Here is an 18,970-nt window from a genome sequence, read left to right as displayed (position 1 = left end):
GACATCGAGATGTTGACATATATGTACATATACCAGTGGCGTGCGGTGAAATTCTCCCTCTTTTTATCGCACAGTCTTACTTACGTGTGTACAAGCATGATACAACGGGACTCGGTATGACGTCATCTAGTCCCATTGACTACGACTTAATTTGTTGTCAGCCGTATATGTTACATACATATATGTATTTATCAATCTCTGATAACGTTTTAAACTGTTTTTATATTAATTATTATAAGTCAACAACCATTCATATTTTTAAGTGAAATGTTAACCGTTACGTTGAAATTTTTTTAAAATACATATTTGGGTAAGAGGAAGTGATACATTCCCATATATATACATAGGTCTCATTTTTTTCTTTTACTTTGGTACTATCCATATTAATTAAAATCAAAATTTGCACGTAGCAGCGTTTTTTTTTTCGGGTGAGAAACTTATATTTAAATTTCTTGCATACATGTATGTAAGTAAGTATACTTACGTATAATATGTACCAGTGACGTGCCGAAAAAATCTCCCTGTTTTCATCGTACATCTTTATTTACGTGTGCGTGATTACGATACAAGGGGACTCGATATGATGTCACCTAGTCCCCTTGAATCCTACACACGTAAGGCTGTGTGATAAAAACAGGTAGATTTCCACGACATGTCACTGATATGTATGTATGTATACACATACATAGATGCAAGTTGTATCTATGGTTTAGTTATATCGTATAACTAATCCCACTTGATATTATTTGAGAAAAAAACCAAGACAAATAAGAATAAAGTTACGGAAAGTTAAGGAAATGTCACTTCAGTTGGCAAAAATTGAGACGTGACGGTTCACTAAACATCAGTGATTATCGATGTGCAAGTTATCCGCAAAATATATATGTAAGTACATGCATACGAGTTTCATATTTCTTAAAATCATGAAAAAATATTAATGTATGAAATTTATCATACCTAATACATGTAAAAAAGTTTCAACCCAATCCGTTGAGCGGTTAAATGAGGAGACTTATATATTGAGGTACTACTTTCGGTCAACCTAAAAATTACAACGTAACGATAAACATTTCAGTAACTGATCTAAGAACTATGTTTCAGTTAGATAAGACTAACGGTATTCAAATAATCTCCAAAATATGAACACAATTTTTTTATAAACCATTAAAACGAAATCAGTGATCGATTCCGAGTTCCAATTAATTTAAATCTGGAGATAGAATTTACGCATGAACACAAAACTTCATCTATTGCTACTGAGTAATTAATACATACTTACATATGTAGATAAATTGATTATTTATACTTATGTATGTAAATAGTATGTTTAGCAATATGCTATATATGAAAACATGTTTCATTGTATGTATGTATGTATGTATAAGAGGCTTATTCCGAGGTGTTGAAACTTCTTGCTTCTGTATTCCTTTTTTGTAAATGTAACGAGTAGATTTAGCACTTACAAGATGTTGCGAATACCCCTACGCTAACACAAACACAATGGCAACAAGTAAGAATTCAGATCAGACATCGTGGGTTTTTCAGTAGAATTAAGCATAATTTTTTGTCGCGAAATTGACAATACAAATAACTTTTAGCCGAATATAGCCGTAGAAACATAAAGACTACAAACGAACATGTCTTGCCATGTTCGCTCATATCAGATCTTTTCGTCTCGCGGGCACGTAATGCTTGCTAATGTCATTTTTTTGCACATTGTTGTACACCTATCTGCCTTCCAGATCTCCCCCCCTCCCCCCCCTTCCTTTTGGATCATGTCTTGAGAGGAACTGAGTCACAGTTTGAGAGTCGTCGGTTCGGTGGTTTCGCTAAACCGTAGCCGGTGACCCGCTTTCTTCTCGCGAGCTAACCTAACCCAACCAACCAACCAACCTCGAGTCGTAATAATACGGTGAGCTCACTGAACAAACCTCAGAAGAGATCGTTTTCAGATGGAATACATATATGTATGCAGGCAGTTTAAGGAAAAGAATTGATATCTCGTATATTCCATGTATTGCTCTTATTGTTGACGATGCAGGATGTTCGAATCAAAACAGCGTGGAAACACCAACAAACAAACGTTTCAAGGACATTCAGATACGTATATATATTTTTTTCCCTCTTGCTGTGAACACTGGTTTTTTTAAGAAATCGTCCATTAATAAGAATACTGCAATCACGTGTATCCGATCTCTGGTCAACACGACAAATTGCATATGTACATACCAGTGACGTTCCGTAGAAATCTTCTTTTTGTCACACGGCCTTACTTACGTGTGCGCGAGCGGGATGCAAGGAACTCTGTATGACGTCACCTAGTCTCCTGTATCCCGCTCGCGCACATGTAAGTAAGCCCATGCGATAAAACCGGGAAGATTACCAAGACACAACACTGGTACGTACATACAATGTATGATTTCGATATACGATTTCTTTTTCAATCAGCGGTTTTTCATCATTTTTAAATTTCTTAAACACGACCTTATTTTTTGAATTTTTTTTTCTTTGGCATAATATCAATTTTTTGAGATCCATATTGCATTCGTAAAATTTTTAGATTTGCACACTTAAATTTTCAAATTAGTTAACTAATTTATCTTAAAAATAATAAAAAACTATGGTGATAAAAAAAATATATATTTTTGAAAACCGATCGAGTGTATTTTTATCTTTTGACCGGGGCCGTTCTAAAATTGACCGTTATATCAACCCAGATGACCAGTCGATAAAATTCAATATGAAGATGTGTTTATCCCGAAATAAATTAATCGCGTCGCCTATCGACCATTGAGGACCCATTATGCGGTTCGAAAGTCGAATGAAAAAAAAATGTCGTCATTAATATTTTTTTTCAAAAGGATGAAGATCATTTATACACAGTAAGGTCGTGCACAATTTGCCGAACGGGTAATTTCGCCACGATTGTCAAATGTCACGCAATCGTCCTCGACGTCTCGACGGATGTGACAGTGGAGATCTGGCGATGATGCTGTCCAACAAAGAGTAGGCGGACTTCCTTGAATCTCGACTGAGCAGGATGTTATCCTGTGTCTATTTGGATTGGTCATCGTAGTCAACGACACCTTCGACAAGGTCGTTAGCACGTTGTCCTTATAGAATGTCGAAGGAAGCAGACTGCATCGCATATGAAACTAGTTACACCCTAAGAAACATACATACATATATACATATAATACGTTGTTATATGTCAATTGTTCGAATAAACTTGGAATTAATATATGTACAATAAATAGCACGCGGCGACAAACGAGATCTTATCTCCTTAAAGTGGTTCAAAATACTTGATTTTAAGAGTCGACTCTTCAGATTTTCGACAAACAATTTCACGATTAAACAATTAAACCAATGTCATTCCACTTCCGCCTGAAGAGGACAAAACTTAGATTTTTTGCGGTACCGATTTTATGCAGAACTGTTATACTCAAGGTAAACTCGAAAAAAACATAAAAGGAGACGCGGATCTGGAGCTAAATCTTGCCAGCAACAAAATTAATGCTCAAAATAATTGACAAAAATAAATAAATCTTATTTATTTTTTAATACAGGTATATTACACCCATTTATTTTATTTCACACGACATCTACGGTCAAACATTGTACGTAAGTATTATTCAAGGCCAATTACAAACATCGATTAACAATTTATGGACAAATTTGCAGAATTTTATAAACCAGCAAATTCCAGATGCTGTTAAATCGAATTTTGCGAAAAATAGAATAGGGTTGCCAATTTGTTGGAACCGTTTCAATGAAATCGGATAAATTGGCAAACTCTGATAGGAAACGATCGACCTTGTAGTTATATATCCAAGGTGTGGCCGGCAGCACAAAGCCAGGGTTTGAACCCGTGACCACACAATTGAAAGCATTACACGCTTACCACTGATCTGTATGCTGCTTATGTTTAATTTAAGAAAATTTCATAAGAAGACGATTAGTTCTATCAATATTCATGGAAAGGATTGTTTTGTATGATAAAATTCAACTTGATAATTTAATACCACAAAACAAAAACGAGAGAACGTCTATGCGTCGATTATATGAAGTCGGTATTTCTCAAAGTTTTCGAAAAGGCGATCCCAAAAATTAGCATGCAAATTTATACGACACTATAAATTGATATGCAAATCAAAACAAGCCGATTTCGAGATTCGTTCAACTTCCCAGTTGTTAATTTCAATTTGCCGAAAACATTTCTAGCATGTGTATCTATCTATAACAATGAGACGATTTTGCAGTGATAAACGACAGCTGGTCAAAAAATACATTTCGGAGAGTTTAGAATAGCGATTGTGAGACTGACATGTGTTTGTTTTTAAAATACACATACAAATTTCGCAATTAGTAAAAGTGATAAATAAACAGTATGGAATTTCGAAACGTTCGAAGCCTGTACGATACATAATTAGCATACATATCTGAAAAAAATCGTAGTATGTATGTAATTGCAAAGCGATTGAAGGTTACATTATGATAATAAGAATTTTGAGATTTCTCATTTGTCACTATTGATAGACGAGTGTGTGACGAAAATTATGAATAACACAATAGGCCAAGTGGAATTTGTATGCAATGGGAGAATGCTGGGTTAAACCGAGCTTACCCCAGTAAAAAGTCATTCGAATCAATTATCTAATACAAGATACATATATATGTATGTATATTTGCGTTTAAACGAAATTTGATTTAACAATTCAAATTAATTTGAAACAATTCAGAAAAAAAAATTCGAAACTCGTTACAAAAACGAATTATTTACAATACATATGCGGATGTCCTTCGATGACTATGTACCAATGACTGGTACAATCTGCATTGTAAAATCAATTCCATACATAAAGAGTATGCTCGAGAATAGACTGTTTTGAGATGTATGTATGCAGTGGTGTAGTGGTAAATAAAAAAGAACCAGGTCGGTGTTTAATTTTTACGACCCCTCCCCCCCCGCTTTTTCCTTACTAAAAAAAAATTGTATCATAATATTGGTAGTTCAAATATTTATAAAAAAAATCAAATAATAATTAACAAATATTCTTACTTGTTGAAATTATGATGTATTTTTTTATATTTTATAAAAACTTCCATAATTCGTGTTTGTGTGTCAACAGCAACATTTGCTTTTAGCAATGCTAAAACCATGTCTATATATATGTATACACACATACATATGTCAAGAAACTATCAAATTTTAACAAGTGAATTTAGAGATGACTATTCATTTAAGCTGAGTTCCCTCATTTTATCTATCCTCAAGTGCATATGGTAAATAGTCCAAAGAATGTTTTCTTTAGAAGTTTTGGGTGGTATTAGATAAAAAAGCAAATAAATTTCATTAAACGTCTTTTAAGTTTTGAATGTGCTCAGATTACTATTCGATTGTGGTCATCGAGTATTAGAGCGAGAGTCTGCTCACAATATTTGGAATACAAAATTTTATATGAAATTTTAGTCAAAATATTTTTAATTGTACTAGAAAAACAATGTTTATACCAATCAAAGTGCCAGGGCGGCGACCTGGCTCAAAAAGAAGTACCAGGGCGGCGACCTGGCCCGACTACACCACTGTAAGTATGTATGTACGTGTGTACTAAGTACATTATTAGGTAGTTTTGGAAACAAGTCGAGGATACTTTGTATACGAGTTCACAAACAAGTACACAGAGAAGCTCTTTCGAGTGCTAGTTTGCAAATTTTAGTAACAAAAGAGATGAGCGTGTGTAGTTTAGCCCAGTTTGCAGACGACCTTCGTCCAAGGTGTATTCGGGAACGCAAACTTGGATCAAACGGATTAAAATATCGGCCACGCGTGCAACTGCCGTCTAAAGACTATTAGAAGCTTTCGTTTGGAATCGGGCCAGAGCGATTCTCAAAACGCGTGTGAAATTATTTTTCCGAGGTCAATGATGTTACATTATGATACAATCGAGTTTGAAGGGAAATTCTGCGAAAGATAAACATAGAGGAAAACAGAGAGGTGTCGTCATCGAAGCGAAAGCTCAAAAAAAAAAAAACGACGAAAGATGTACATGTAATATATTTACTTAATAAATATAGAGGAAAGAGAAAAAATAAAATGAAGCTGGAGTGGATTCGCCCGCTGTGTTTAAACGTAGAACTGCGTAAGCCTTGCCCTGGCTTATGAATACTAGCAGAAATGAAAATATCAGTTGCTTTTTTTGTCACCATTGTTTTGTGAGCATCATTTTTACTATTTATTTATTTCAGTTTGGACCATTGTGGAATAACAGGATTCCCTAATGCGCCACAATGGTCGAAAAAAATACAGAGATGAGAAAAAATATGTACATACATACATACATACATACATATGTACACAAACAAAAAACACATTTATACATAATCATAAAAAAGCATTATAATAGCAGAAAAAGTAAAAATACAAAGTAGGGAATGTCTTGCATCTGCAGCCAGCACCAATACATACATATAAGAACCAGCCACAAATATAAAATATCCCTGCGAGACCCAAATTAAAAAGAGAGAAGATCAAAATTCCACTCATACATCAAATTCAATTATGAAAATAATTATGAGCGCAGCCTACCAGACAAATATATTTAAATAATCTCCGATAACCTACCGCACTGAGGTGGAAAATATTTAAAAATTTTAATATTTAAAATATTTAAAGCATAAATTAAAAAATATTATCACATTTAGGCGCAGCAGCAACAATTTCATTGCGAAGTCTGATAGCTCGTAGAATAGGAGCCATTCGATAAAGATCTGTGCGTACAGGGAGTACAAAGACTTCACAAATGTAAAATTATACATTTTTTTCAAAATTTTGAAGCTACGGATTGACTATTAGCCACTAGGCCAACTAATTATTATTGTTACGATGCGTCATTCTTGCTCTATTCAACGATATTATTATGCGAAAAATAATCTTAAATATATGTATAGCAATTTGAAAGCAGACAAGTTCTAGGTCAATAAACTAGGAATAAATCTGCATCACAGATTTTGGTTGTATGCATAATACGGATGAAAAAAACGATATACGTATGTAGTACATATATTAATCATTAAATAATTAAATCATAAAATTAATTTACGATCGCAATAAAAATTAAATTAATAAATATTCAGCTGAAATTAGCATAATAATTGTTGTGACGCTCAAAAATTCATGAGTTTTAAAAATATTTGAATTTTATTTACAACTAACAGGAAACTGTGGTTATTGAATGTGAAATCATTGTAAATTGTCCAATTAACAGTCGATCCGAAAACCTTCGACTCGGTTATGCTCGCCCGTTTGGATGAACGTTTGCGAATATACAATCAATTGCGTTTTGCGAATATGCATCAGAAAATTTATTATAGAAAAAAACTGCAAAACGATTAATTTATTCAAGCGTAAATCCTATAAAATTAATGAATCACACATGCAGTGTGGAAAACTCAATGTTAATAATATAAAAATTGTTGATTACACGCGTAGGTGATTAGAAGGATTTATTTAAATACGATTGTAAGAAAAGGGAAGGAACAAAAAAGTTTCGCCACTTCTGACGGAAGCCCGGCTAATTAGCGCCAATTGAAAACGGATGATGATGCAAAAAGTGAGCTAACGCCATTAGCGTTTCTAATTACTGCTATATAGAAACTTAAGTATAAAGCGATCGATTCGGTTGCAATTTTTGCTTCATTTTTTATCGAATCACGATAAAAAATTAATACAAAAATAATTTTCGAATAATCTTTTATTTGACGCATTTTTCTTTTGACATGACGGTTTCATTGATGAAATTATAGAAACGAGTGTGATGACTTGAAAGGCTTCTAAAAACATATGGCGACGTCTGAGATGCTCACATACATATTTACATAATAAATAACTTCAAATTAGCCATGATTCCAAGTTTATTTTATACACAGGTGCTATTTTTTTTTGTTTTGCTTTCAAAATTAACCTCTCACAAATGTATTACACCTTATTTATTTTCGATATGTTTATGTATGTATGCACAAAATTTTGCAAATGTTTATTCCAATTTCAAAACATTTGATTTTAGGACCAATAAATATTCAAATAAAAAAACAAACAAACGAACCCAACTGAAATTAATTCATATTTTAAATAAAACAAAAAAATGTCTTTCTTGCGAAATTATTATCAAAGAAAATTATATTGTTATACAAAATATTTTGATAGATAATTATCCGATTGCATCACAATGCATCTTAGATGGCAGATAAATTTGCAATTTTTTCCACATGAGAATCAGATCTTCCATTATGAACGATCGATACGAAATTATCGACTTTCGAACGATTGTAATAATATGAATGTAATTTACCGTATGTAATCACTTTCCCCAAGCTCGTGTGTAAAATGCATATGCGATGCGCTCTTGTTTTCTTCTCATTGTTCTCCAAGGTGCAACGCTTTTTATTACACTTGCATACGCATATGTACTACATATGTACATATACGAAGCTCGCACTTTGTTTTTCAATATCACCGTTATTTTTCGACGGTTTTCCCAATGTTTTTAAACATACACTTTGCAAACGAGGTTGTATAAACACGTTAAAACCGGTGGATATTCGAACAAAATATCAACGTACGGCCTTCAAGTGCGTATGTATGTATATACGGTGAATATTATTTTGTCAATGAATATATTTTAGCTTGCCGATTTTACGATCAATCTATTAATTTTATTCTAATAATATATACATATAGATACGCTTTTTAATTGGCTATTTTTTGTTGTACGATTTCCGCATACTTCAAAATCTCCGAAAATGCAGTCAAAATGAAATCACTATCTATTTACTACACAGACACAGAGTTGAATTCCAATACGATATGGTTAATTACATTTTAGTTTAAGATTAGTTACAAAATACACTGTATGTACGTATACATACATACATACATACATATGTAAGGCTAGTATTTTACTGGTAAGTATTTTAGTCTGTTTTTGTCAGTATTTAAATATGAAAGGTCAGTCTTTATATTAAGCGGCAAGTATTTATGTATAGTAAACGGCCAGTGTATCCATCGTTCAGTATACAAGTGGTCTGTATAAATAATAAAAAGTTATATTAAATGGTCAGTATTAATGTTAAATAGTAAGTTTTATTTTGACGAATGGCCAGTATATCTTTTTGGTTGGTATCAAAACAATCTTAGTGCGATTTTTATAGACAATTCCAACCAACAGGCATTGAAAGTATATGTTCTGGCGAATGTATGTCAGATTTTTAAACTGTCCATTTGTTATTTATACTGACATTTAATACTGACTATTTTGTTAATAAAATACTGGCCGAAAACTGATTTACATACATACTTATCATTTAATTTGTTGCCCATATGTAAGTATGTAGATATTACGATTCAATCATATGATATTTACTGAAACTACTTTACACATCACTTTTGTCACTTATCAATTCTATCAATTTACTAGCATTAAATGACAATCGAAACGGTCATAACGAGATTAACTCAATAAAACAGGCACTGAAAACAATTGATGATGCATTTGGTACAACAAAAAAATCTAACACTTTTTTACTTTGTTTTTGCATATAAAAATAAGTTGCGGTTGCCAAAATGTACTCATGGTTCGGTGATTATTCCGCACAAAGCGATCCCGCACACGTCACTAAAATCTCGATCACAGAACATCTGAAACACCCGAAAAGTTCATCCATCGAGAGTTGCACACGCGAACTATCATACTAACAAGAACTCGAGTGCCAGATATTCCGTATTCACGATTTTCATTTCCACAATCGCAATGTAGCAAAAAATCCATTCCGTTTCTAATTCTCTTGTATCCTGCTCGCACACACGTAAGTGAGGATGTGCGACAAAAACAGGGAGATTTTCAGGGCACGCCGCTGCTACGTATGCAAATGTATTCAACTGTGAACGTATTACGGAGTACATAGTTCCAGTTCAATACAAGGATGTATGTATTGCAACTGTAAAAAAATAATTCGATCACTATGAAGAGTGGTAGAAAATTGTCCATTAGTCATTGATAAAGATCACGTTAAAATAGGTTTAAATTGTTTATATAAAAACATTATTATATCTAGTACATTTCCTGAATCGTCATCATAATTTGCAGCCATTTGTCATACATACAGCAGGCCTCCATTCATCAACATACATACATACATACATACGATCTAACTTCTGAACAACCTTTTACATACATTCTCTTTGGTACCTACCATTCGATAACTTCTTCTATCTATATTTCGTACAATTCTTCTAGCTACACGACCCACCCATTGCCATTTCAATCTCTTCGCTCGCTACTCTTATCGACAATCATACCTCTCACCCATGTGATTCGTTTCCTGTATCTCCTCGCTATAACGAGCGTACAATCTCCAATGCTCGGGTTTCGCATCAATACGTCATTATTACACATGGATCAAAAACTTTCTTCATATAAAATGCCATTTTTTTTTTAATTTCAATACAACATTCATTTCACGAATCTACTGATAAAAGCCAGACATAGTGGGGCCTATTTTCAGCGCGCAGAACTTCGAAACGACTAATTTAGCCAATGTTCAGGCGTGAAATTTCCGAAGAATCCAGACACACGAGATCGTTCCAATTCGTCGGTTAATTTATACTAATTCGTTCAGTCTATTTTCAGCGCCACCGCTGGTAGGTAAGTCTATATGTTTTTAGTCCAGGTGCATCGCGACGAAAGTCACACAAATATAGACGACCATCGATGGCTGGTCTAAAAGCGGAGTTTCCGGTCACGACGACCGGATATGGACGATGTCGATTTTTGGCCGTCGACTGGCAAATTCATAAACCGTGTACGTGATGCGTGTGATTCGCTGTGTATCCGCTTCGCACGTCCGGGTTGAAACGAGACACACACGTGGACGCGAGATGCGCTCCCGATGCAGCAGCCGATCCACTGAAAAAATGCAACATCCGTCTGGAGAATGCAAGGGACGTCATAGTGTGACGCGGGAAGAGTGAGAGCGATTCTGTCGCCCCTTATTATTGACGACGATGCGTAATGTGTGGGAAAAATTAACCGCATATTCACGAGAAATGTATTGTATTCATCAAAGTTGCCTAGCGACATTCTGGCATACCACATTCAGATCACATGCAGACCAACAGTTGGGGTTGTATTTACCAACTAGTATACTAATTGACAGACATTAGCTGTCAAATGGTATGGTAAATGGGACTGAAACTATCACCCGACCAGTGTAGCAAAAACACACTGAGTGGTACGTAGTGCGTCTTTTTTTTTGAAATACTTTTAAACATGCGAAAAAAACGCAGCACACCTAGCCCATATACATGGTGCATCCTTGCTTGACAGTGATCGATAACGGTGAATCCCATATTTGAAGAAATGTAGGAGAAACTTTTCGGTTGCATATGGATATGCATAGACGTGCGACTTCCAAAACATATTCATTCTGCACGTGCACAGCGGGAAGCCAAGGACACATGACGTCCCATACCACTTAGTGTGTTTTAGATGAGAAACTCAATCATAGATCTGATTTCTGAATGACATATGGTTCCAAAAATGCAGCATAAACACTAATTCTTTCATTTTCTGCAAAAGCTTGTTAGCTTTAAGCCTATCTAGTAGTAACACCCTTCAAATTAACACCAGAGTAAAAGTGATTGAGTGCATCAGTGATAGCACTGTAACTTTCCAAAGTAGCTTAAGGGCGAAAACACAATGAGTGGTACGTGTTTTTTTTTTTATAGATACTTTTAAACATGCGAAAAAAACGCAGCATCCTAGCCCATATACATACATGGTACAGATTCCCAAAAATCACCACATGGAGTGTTTTCGGTGATCCTTGTATTTATCCTTGCTTGACAGTGATCGATAGGGGTGAATACCATATTTGAAGAAATTTAGGAGAAACTTGTCAGTTGCATATGGATATGCATACACTTCCAACCTCCCAAACATATGCATAGACACGTCACGTCCCATACCACTCAGTGTGTTTTCGCCCTTATTCCCGTTGATATTTCAACGGGTGGATTTGGCAAGAAATTGATACATTTAAAAGCGTCTTATTTAAATAAATAAATTAATTAACCACACCCCTTGATGTCAATTCGCATATATGGATCTACACTATATAATAGTTTTCTCATTATTTATTGTGCTATTTATTGCCGCCTTGCTCCCACTCCACCCACCGAACTGCCCACTCATTCCAACCCACACGCTCACTCAGCCGTCCGCGTACAAATGAGCATACGTACAAACATGTGAATTCGTCAGTGGTCATGGCATAATTATGTATTATATTTACTTTCGCGACTTGCCAGACCGTCCACATACAAATTAGCATATGTATGTGCCTTCGTGTATATGTACATATGTGTTCACAGATTTATCTTCTGCATTCTTCCTAATATTTCGACAAGTTTCTTCTACATTTCTTCAAATATAGGAATCACCGTTATCGATCACCGTCAAACCTATGTCAAATACAAGGAAAACATATCGCCGAAAATACTCCAGGTGGTGAGTTTTGTCCTGACATATACATATCAGGCGTGCTAGTGTTTTTTTACGTGTGCAAAAATAAAATAAAAAAAACACGTACCTCTCAAAAAACCTACATATCGATGTGCATGCATCCTTTACTTCGTAGAAAGCCATTTTTATTGCTATCTTACTTTCAGCATTGTTGGAACGTGTACTGGTATTTGGGATTGCTCTAATGAGTATACATACATATGTACATTATGTTAGAGTCATATCCATGTGAATCCCTTAATACATATGTACATTATGGTAGGCTATCGCGTCGGCAACCAGTGAACCCAAATACGTATGTATTAATAAATGTTATCCTTGAAAATTAAATATAGAGGTACGGAGATAATTATTTATTTATTTAATAAGTACATTACGAAATGCTTACAGTGCAATAATATATGTTCGCGCATCTCGTGGTGCAATATCATATCATTTTTCATCCGATTAGTACGTGTCGACATAATATTCTAAATACACTTGCGTGGCTTCGAACATGTTTTTTTTCTATTATACATCACTTATGTATGTATGTAGATACATAGCCACGTACATATGCATGCATTGAAAAAGTGAATATTAATTCATGAAAAAAGTGTGAGAAGAATAAGTCTTGCAAAACTTAAAAACGAATTTATCATAAAATTACCATTTTGAGATAAAACTTCTTGTTGGTTTTTTTGAAATTGAAAGTTATACGTAATGTTTCTTTAATGTTAGTTATTTAAGATAAGTATAAAAAAAGATACAATTTATAGCTAATCGTGAAATCATACAAGTATAATGCGAAGCGCTAAATAAATATGCAAAATCCCATCCTGTTGAATAACAACGATTAAAGAATGAAGATTGGACACAATTAAATATTCGATTCGATTAACCGTTATTCGAAATGCGTCAACTTTCAAACTTGACGTTCAGAACAAACAGTATCCGACAGTAAAAATACAATATTTACTGCATAAATATGCAAAAGCGATGAAAACCGGACGATGGGCAAAAATTGAAAACTAAATAATAAGCTCATTTTCAACGTGGGGCATCTGTTACATCTGGACGAAGCGTTAACAGATAGGAGGAAAATAAAACAGGTTTGCGGCGTAAATTACATCAAATCCATATTGATTTTCGCACTCCACATTGATTCGGTTACCGTTGTCAGTAAATATCAGATACGGAAGCGAGTGATGCGAACGGAGAAGACAAATGGACGAATAGGTATCACGTTCGCCGAATCGTGACACCCGATAACGGTAATCCCGGGTTTCAAATGCAGATAGCGCAAATTTTATTGACCTATTGTGTTTTAATAGCCAGCTAAAATAATAAACAATAAGCCATATGAATAAATTGATCGATAATAATTACTACACACGCCGTGTACACTAGCGAATGCCATTCGTAAGTACCACTTGAACGGGTGAGCGATGAACTCAAAAATTTGCTCAAAAAGACCTTAATTGGTATGACAACCTCTTGATCCAGTGTACTGAATACAACCAGCACTTATGACACAGCGCTCATCAAACTCTTACATTGCTTAACAGACTACAAAACCTGCATGCGCAAAAAAATTATACACTCCCGCTCATCAAGGTTGAAACCCAATGCTATAAAACCATGCATGCATTCAATACAAAAAAATAACATAGATATCAAACCAATATATGTATTAAATACGAACCTCGGCGTCCACGGGAAAACCAATTTCAAACAATAGAAACGTTAATAAAGATACGAAGAAACAAAAACTTTTTGTATTTGTTTTTAAATTTAATTTGAATTTTTAAATTAGAAAAATACTTCAATATTCACTTGATAGACATAGAGCGCAATTCACATTGAAATACGTATAATAAATTTAATTGTTCAACATATCAGGTGCGATAATCCATCTTGCGATGATTCGAATCAAAACAATAATATTAAATCGATAAATTAATATCTTATTTGGAAAAAAGTTTATATAGTATTAAAAAAACAACTAGTACAAAGGTGGCACGCGAGCGCGAGCGCATTACAATCCCACCTTGGCCTGATATCTTGGGAAAAACATAGGATTACTAGGTATTATAATTTGGTCTTAGCCAGTAGCGGCTCGTGAGATCAAACCGGTGATCGAATGAAAACAAAAATAGCTTGAATATGTACTATACTGGGAGGTCTGCAGCCCCGCAGCCCATGTGGACAACAAAAATAGCATGTATTTGTACTGTACTGGAAGGCTGCAGCCCCGCAGCCCATATGGACGAGCCGCCACTGGTCTTAACCCTTTGAATGCTGACCAACGCTGATAAACGTTTTTCCAAAAAGTCCATGGGCCTGAAAAACGCCGAAAGGCGTATTATTTTGAGCATGTACAAAGTAAGCAAGAATACTACCCGCTAAGCCTTTCCAGGTAGCATTGAAAAAAAATATATTGAACATGGAACATTCATTTGTCAACGTGTATAAAGACTAGTTTACACCGGAATTTCAGAATTTATAACCATAGCAGAATTTCCCTATGGAAATCCTTAACTGCTGAGTACTTTAGATTGTGGCTTGGCATTTAGATTGCGAGCATTACATTTTAACATCAGTGAAGAAGATGGAACTAGTTTTGGAAATAACATTCATCAATAGACTTCTTTTGTTTATTTTATATTGTTTCAAGATATATTAAAGAGTCTAAACACACCTTTACAAAACTCGAAATCGTCGGCGGTAGTGATCTAAGGTTTTTTTGGATTAGCTACAATTTTTATACCTGCTTTCTATTGGATTTCTAAATAATTCTAGTTGGAAATGTTGGCGAAATTTTCGGCGTGGCGGGCTTTCAACAGAAAAGACGTCAGCACTCAAAGGGTTAAACAATAAACGCAACGACTTCATAATATTTCTATGGATAGTTTTGGGAATCAACTCACATGAGTAATTTTTTTAGAGCAAACATGTGTGCAATTTAGTAATGCAGTAGCAATATACATAAATATGTATGCATATTTATATACTGTTGTGGTATGTAAATTGTATAAAGTAGAGTTATATAGTTGTGAAAGCAAAATAAAATGTTAAGTTACGTTTTATATGATAAAACTACATAAAAAATGCGAACAAACAAATAAATTGCACATTTACTAGTTTTAATACCACGATATAGTTTACGATATTATTTTTACGTTTTATTATATCTTTCAACAATTTTATTACGAATCGTGACAAACTATTTCGATTCTCTGTTTTCATTTTTTATTTAATTTTTAGAAGACTCGGGAAAATGCGCTGCAGTTGTTTCTCTTGGCAAAATTATTGTAACCAAGCAAACGTATTAGAATTTTTTTTTAAAGACAAACATTAGCAATGTATATACACAGGCTAAACTACAAAGCTCAATCAACTTTCAGAATGACGAGATTGGATGGTAAATGAAGTAAATTGTTACTTCAATCTTAGAAAGATCCACGATTTTTAACTAGACTTAGGCTAGGGATCGGTGCACTATTTCCTATGCTTATTTTCCTCTCTTGTATTGAACACGAATGGAATGGTCCATTGATATTTTCCGTTGCATCGATCTCTAGACTAAATCTATTTATGACCAATAACTGACTGACAAGTTTAAAAGTAGACATTTGTACGCGCAGAGATTTGTCATAGTGGATTCTCAACTTGTAAACAAACAAGGTTCACAATACAATACTAAATAGTTGAGTGATAAATCAATACACTCATAAGTGAAATGATCGGGGACATCATATCAGTTTTTTCAAACGAATAATCGATTTGATTAAGATTCATAGTATTTCATCAATTTATCTGGCATGTTGATAGCCTTGCCAAATCTAGGAAGGGGGTAAATGAGCTGCTCGAACCCCACCCAAATGACGTCCTCGGAGATGATCCTAGTTGTTAGTTTCAAAATATTTTTTTTAATTTTTAAATGTTATAACAAATTTACATTTAACCTTTCGTTTGAATGGATATGTTTAGAAAATTTAGCAATTTGTATGTACATATATACATAGCTACGACAAACCAGCAGAATAAACTAATGTTTAGCATATAATACTTCGAACATAATGGTCACGAATTCAAATCCCACTGGTTTCTGCTGGCCAGATATTTGTATCAAACTATATTTGTATGTAACTAATGATATTTGTATCAAATGTACAATTTTTCTGGCCAAGAAGGCGCATCGAGGTTACCTGTTAGGCCTACCCGGTATAAATTAAAGATAAAATAAGATAAAAATATTTTCAAATAATACACGAAGAAGCGGTAGTGAGACGCACGTTATATTCATATAATATTTCATATTAAATTATTGTACAAATATAAGTATATAGAATAAAAAATTTACCGGTGATTACGAATTGAATTCACGTATCAATTCCTTTCCAAAATCTCGCGTCAAAATATCAACGAGCACAACACTAATAGTACTATAGAAACGTACGCGTAAAGCACACGCCATAGTAGCACATATAATAAAGTAAAAGCTTGAAGATGCATTTTATTAATACTGTATAGCTTATTGAACAAAATATAAATAAAAAGGCAATGTTTATTTTACATGACGTATTCATGTATGAGTGCAAAAGAAGATATATGCATTATAAATGATTTCACTGATTGAATGTGTGTTTTGAAATACGTGTTTGAGAATGCGTGCGTGTGTGTGTGTGTGTGTTGAGAGTGAGTGGATGTGGATGTGGATGTGGATGTAGACATGGACAGGTAGAGTGTAGAGCAGAGCACAGGTAGCATAGCATAGCATAGCTATGTAGCTATGTAGCGATCGGTTGCGAACCGGCGCGCAACAGGTGAGTTCAGCATACCTGAGTGTGGAGAGAGAGAATGTGAAGAATCCCCAGCAGCCACAGCCACAGCCACAGCCAGTGCAGCGGCCGGGGGCGCAGCCTCGGCTCGAGGGCCCCCACGAGCCCCTTCACCACCCACATGCCGCCGCTACAACACTCAACACAACATTTCCACCAAACACATTACACCTCGCCACTGAGATTTTATTACTATGTATTCCTCAATCGTTGCACTCTTTTGAGTTTGTTCGCGACGGTTGATCGGTTTGTCGTACTTTGTAATACGACGTCCAAATTGACGGTTAAGTTTTACTTGTTTCGCTCAAGTAAATATTATTTGCGCGTGTGGTAACACACCCGACACCACCTGACGCGCACGCTGTCGAAGCGCGACTGAACTGTCGCGTTGCTACACTTCCAAACTAAACTTTTCACTTTTACTTATGGCCACAGCGCGCTTCTGTAACGGCCTTAAGCGATTGGGATTTGCAAAAATTAGCAACAAATACGTCGAATTTGTACGGGAAATACTGCAATCGTTGGCTTCTTAAAGTTTATTTACGGTGAAGTGATATGTTTATATTAAATGTTAGTATGCACAATATTTTTTTTCAAACTTTGAGCGGATTCTTGAATGTACTTACTATACGTACATACACTCAGTATATGTAGTGTACGTATGCTCAATATATGTACGTATGTATGTGAGTAGAGTTTGTTCAGCGAGTGGAGAAAATTGAGACAGTGTGCGTGCTCGTGTGTAGAGAGATCATTAGGCTAGTTCCGGCTGCCGAGGTGGATTCACGCCTTTTTTACATACCTCTTTTACGTTTCACTTACGATTACAATTCAGGAAAAAGTTTGCCTCTTATCCGATCGTTTTCATACTTTGCCATTTGCTCATTTTGGTCATCAATATAAGTAAATGGATCCTCCGCCATTACGATGCTGCAAAAATATTGTGTAAGACGCGTTTGATATCTGCCCGGCGAGATATTCGTTGACGTTTATCCATCGTTTATTTATGAGTTTTAAACATAGATGGCGGTAGTAAAATAAAATTATTGTTTTTATTCAAAATAATAATTTTATATACAAATTATAGAAGAGGTATGTTTTTAAAAAACTTTTTTTTATGTATATATAGTTTTTGCTCCTTGCTAGAGGCGTGGCTTGAGAGTGACAGCGTGGTTACGAAGGTTCGGTGATTACTAGTCAAATGTGAACCGGTCACAGGACAACCAGTCGCTCTAGACCGGTCACACGTGATCACCCGTCACACTAAAACTGGTCACGAGAAAACTGGTCTTGTGAAACTAGTGTTTTGCCCGTTGATTTTAACGGGTGGTTTCGACAAGGAATTGAAACAGGAATAAAAATAAAGTTATATGTTATATATAAGTATAATGTAAGGTAATTCATAGGCGCACGCGCACGTAATATTAATCGTAATAAAAAGTTGCACATTATACACTTAGCAATACAACCCGTTCGAAATCATGAATGCATGTGTGTGTATGTGTGTGGACACAGGTAAAAAGTAATACACAAAAAAATAATTTAAAAATATTATTATAATATAAA

The 18,970-nt window shown here is 34.8% G+C and overlaps 1 protein-coding gene across 2 annotated transcripts in view; it reads right to left on the bottom strand.

Moving 5' to 3' along the window:
- Positions 1-17,786, bottom strand: part of Ptp10D (Protein tyrosine phosphatase 10D) — a 50,869-nt gene extending 33,083 nt beyond the window's left edge. For both annotated transcript variants that reach the window (XM_077431774.1, XM_077431773.1), the window contains exon 1: positions 17,405-17,786. In XM_077431774.1, the coding sequence (XP_077287900.1) occupies positions 17,405-17,527 (123 nt within the window). In that variant the 5' untranslated portion in view covers positions 17,528-17,786. The remainder of the gene's footprint in view (positions 1-17,404) is intronic.
- Between the last annotated feature and the right edge of the window lie 1,184 nt (positions 17,787-18,970).

The sequence above is a fragment of the Arctopsyche grandis genome, chromosome 6, assembly GCF_051622035.1.
Source record: "Arctopsyche grandis isolate Sample6627 chromosome 6, ASM5162203v2, whole genome shotgun sequence".
NCBI lineage: Eukaryota > Metazoa > Arthropoda > Insecta > Trichoptera > Hydropsychidae > Arctopsyche > Arctopsyche grandis.
Note: the sequence above shows the minus strand (reverse complement) of the source record. Positions and strands in the feature narration are given on the sequence as shown.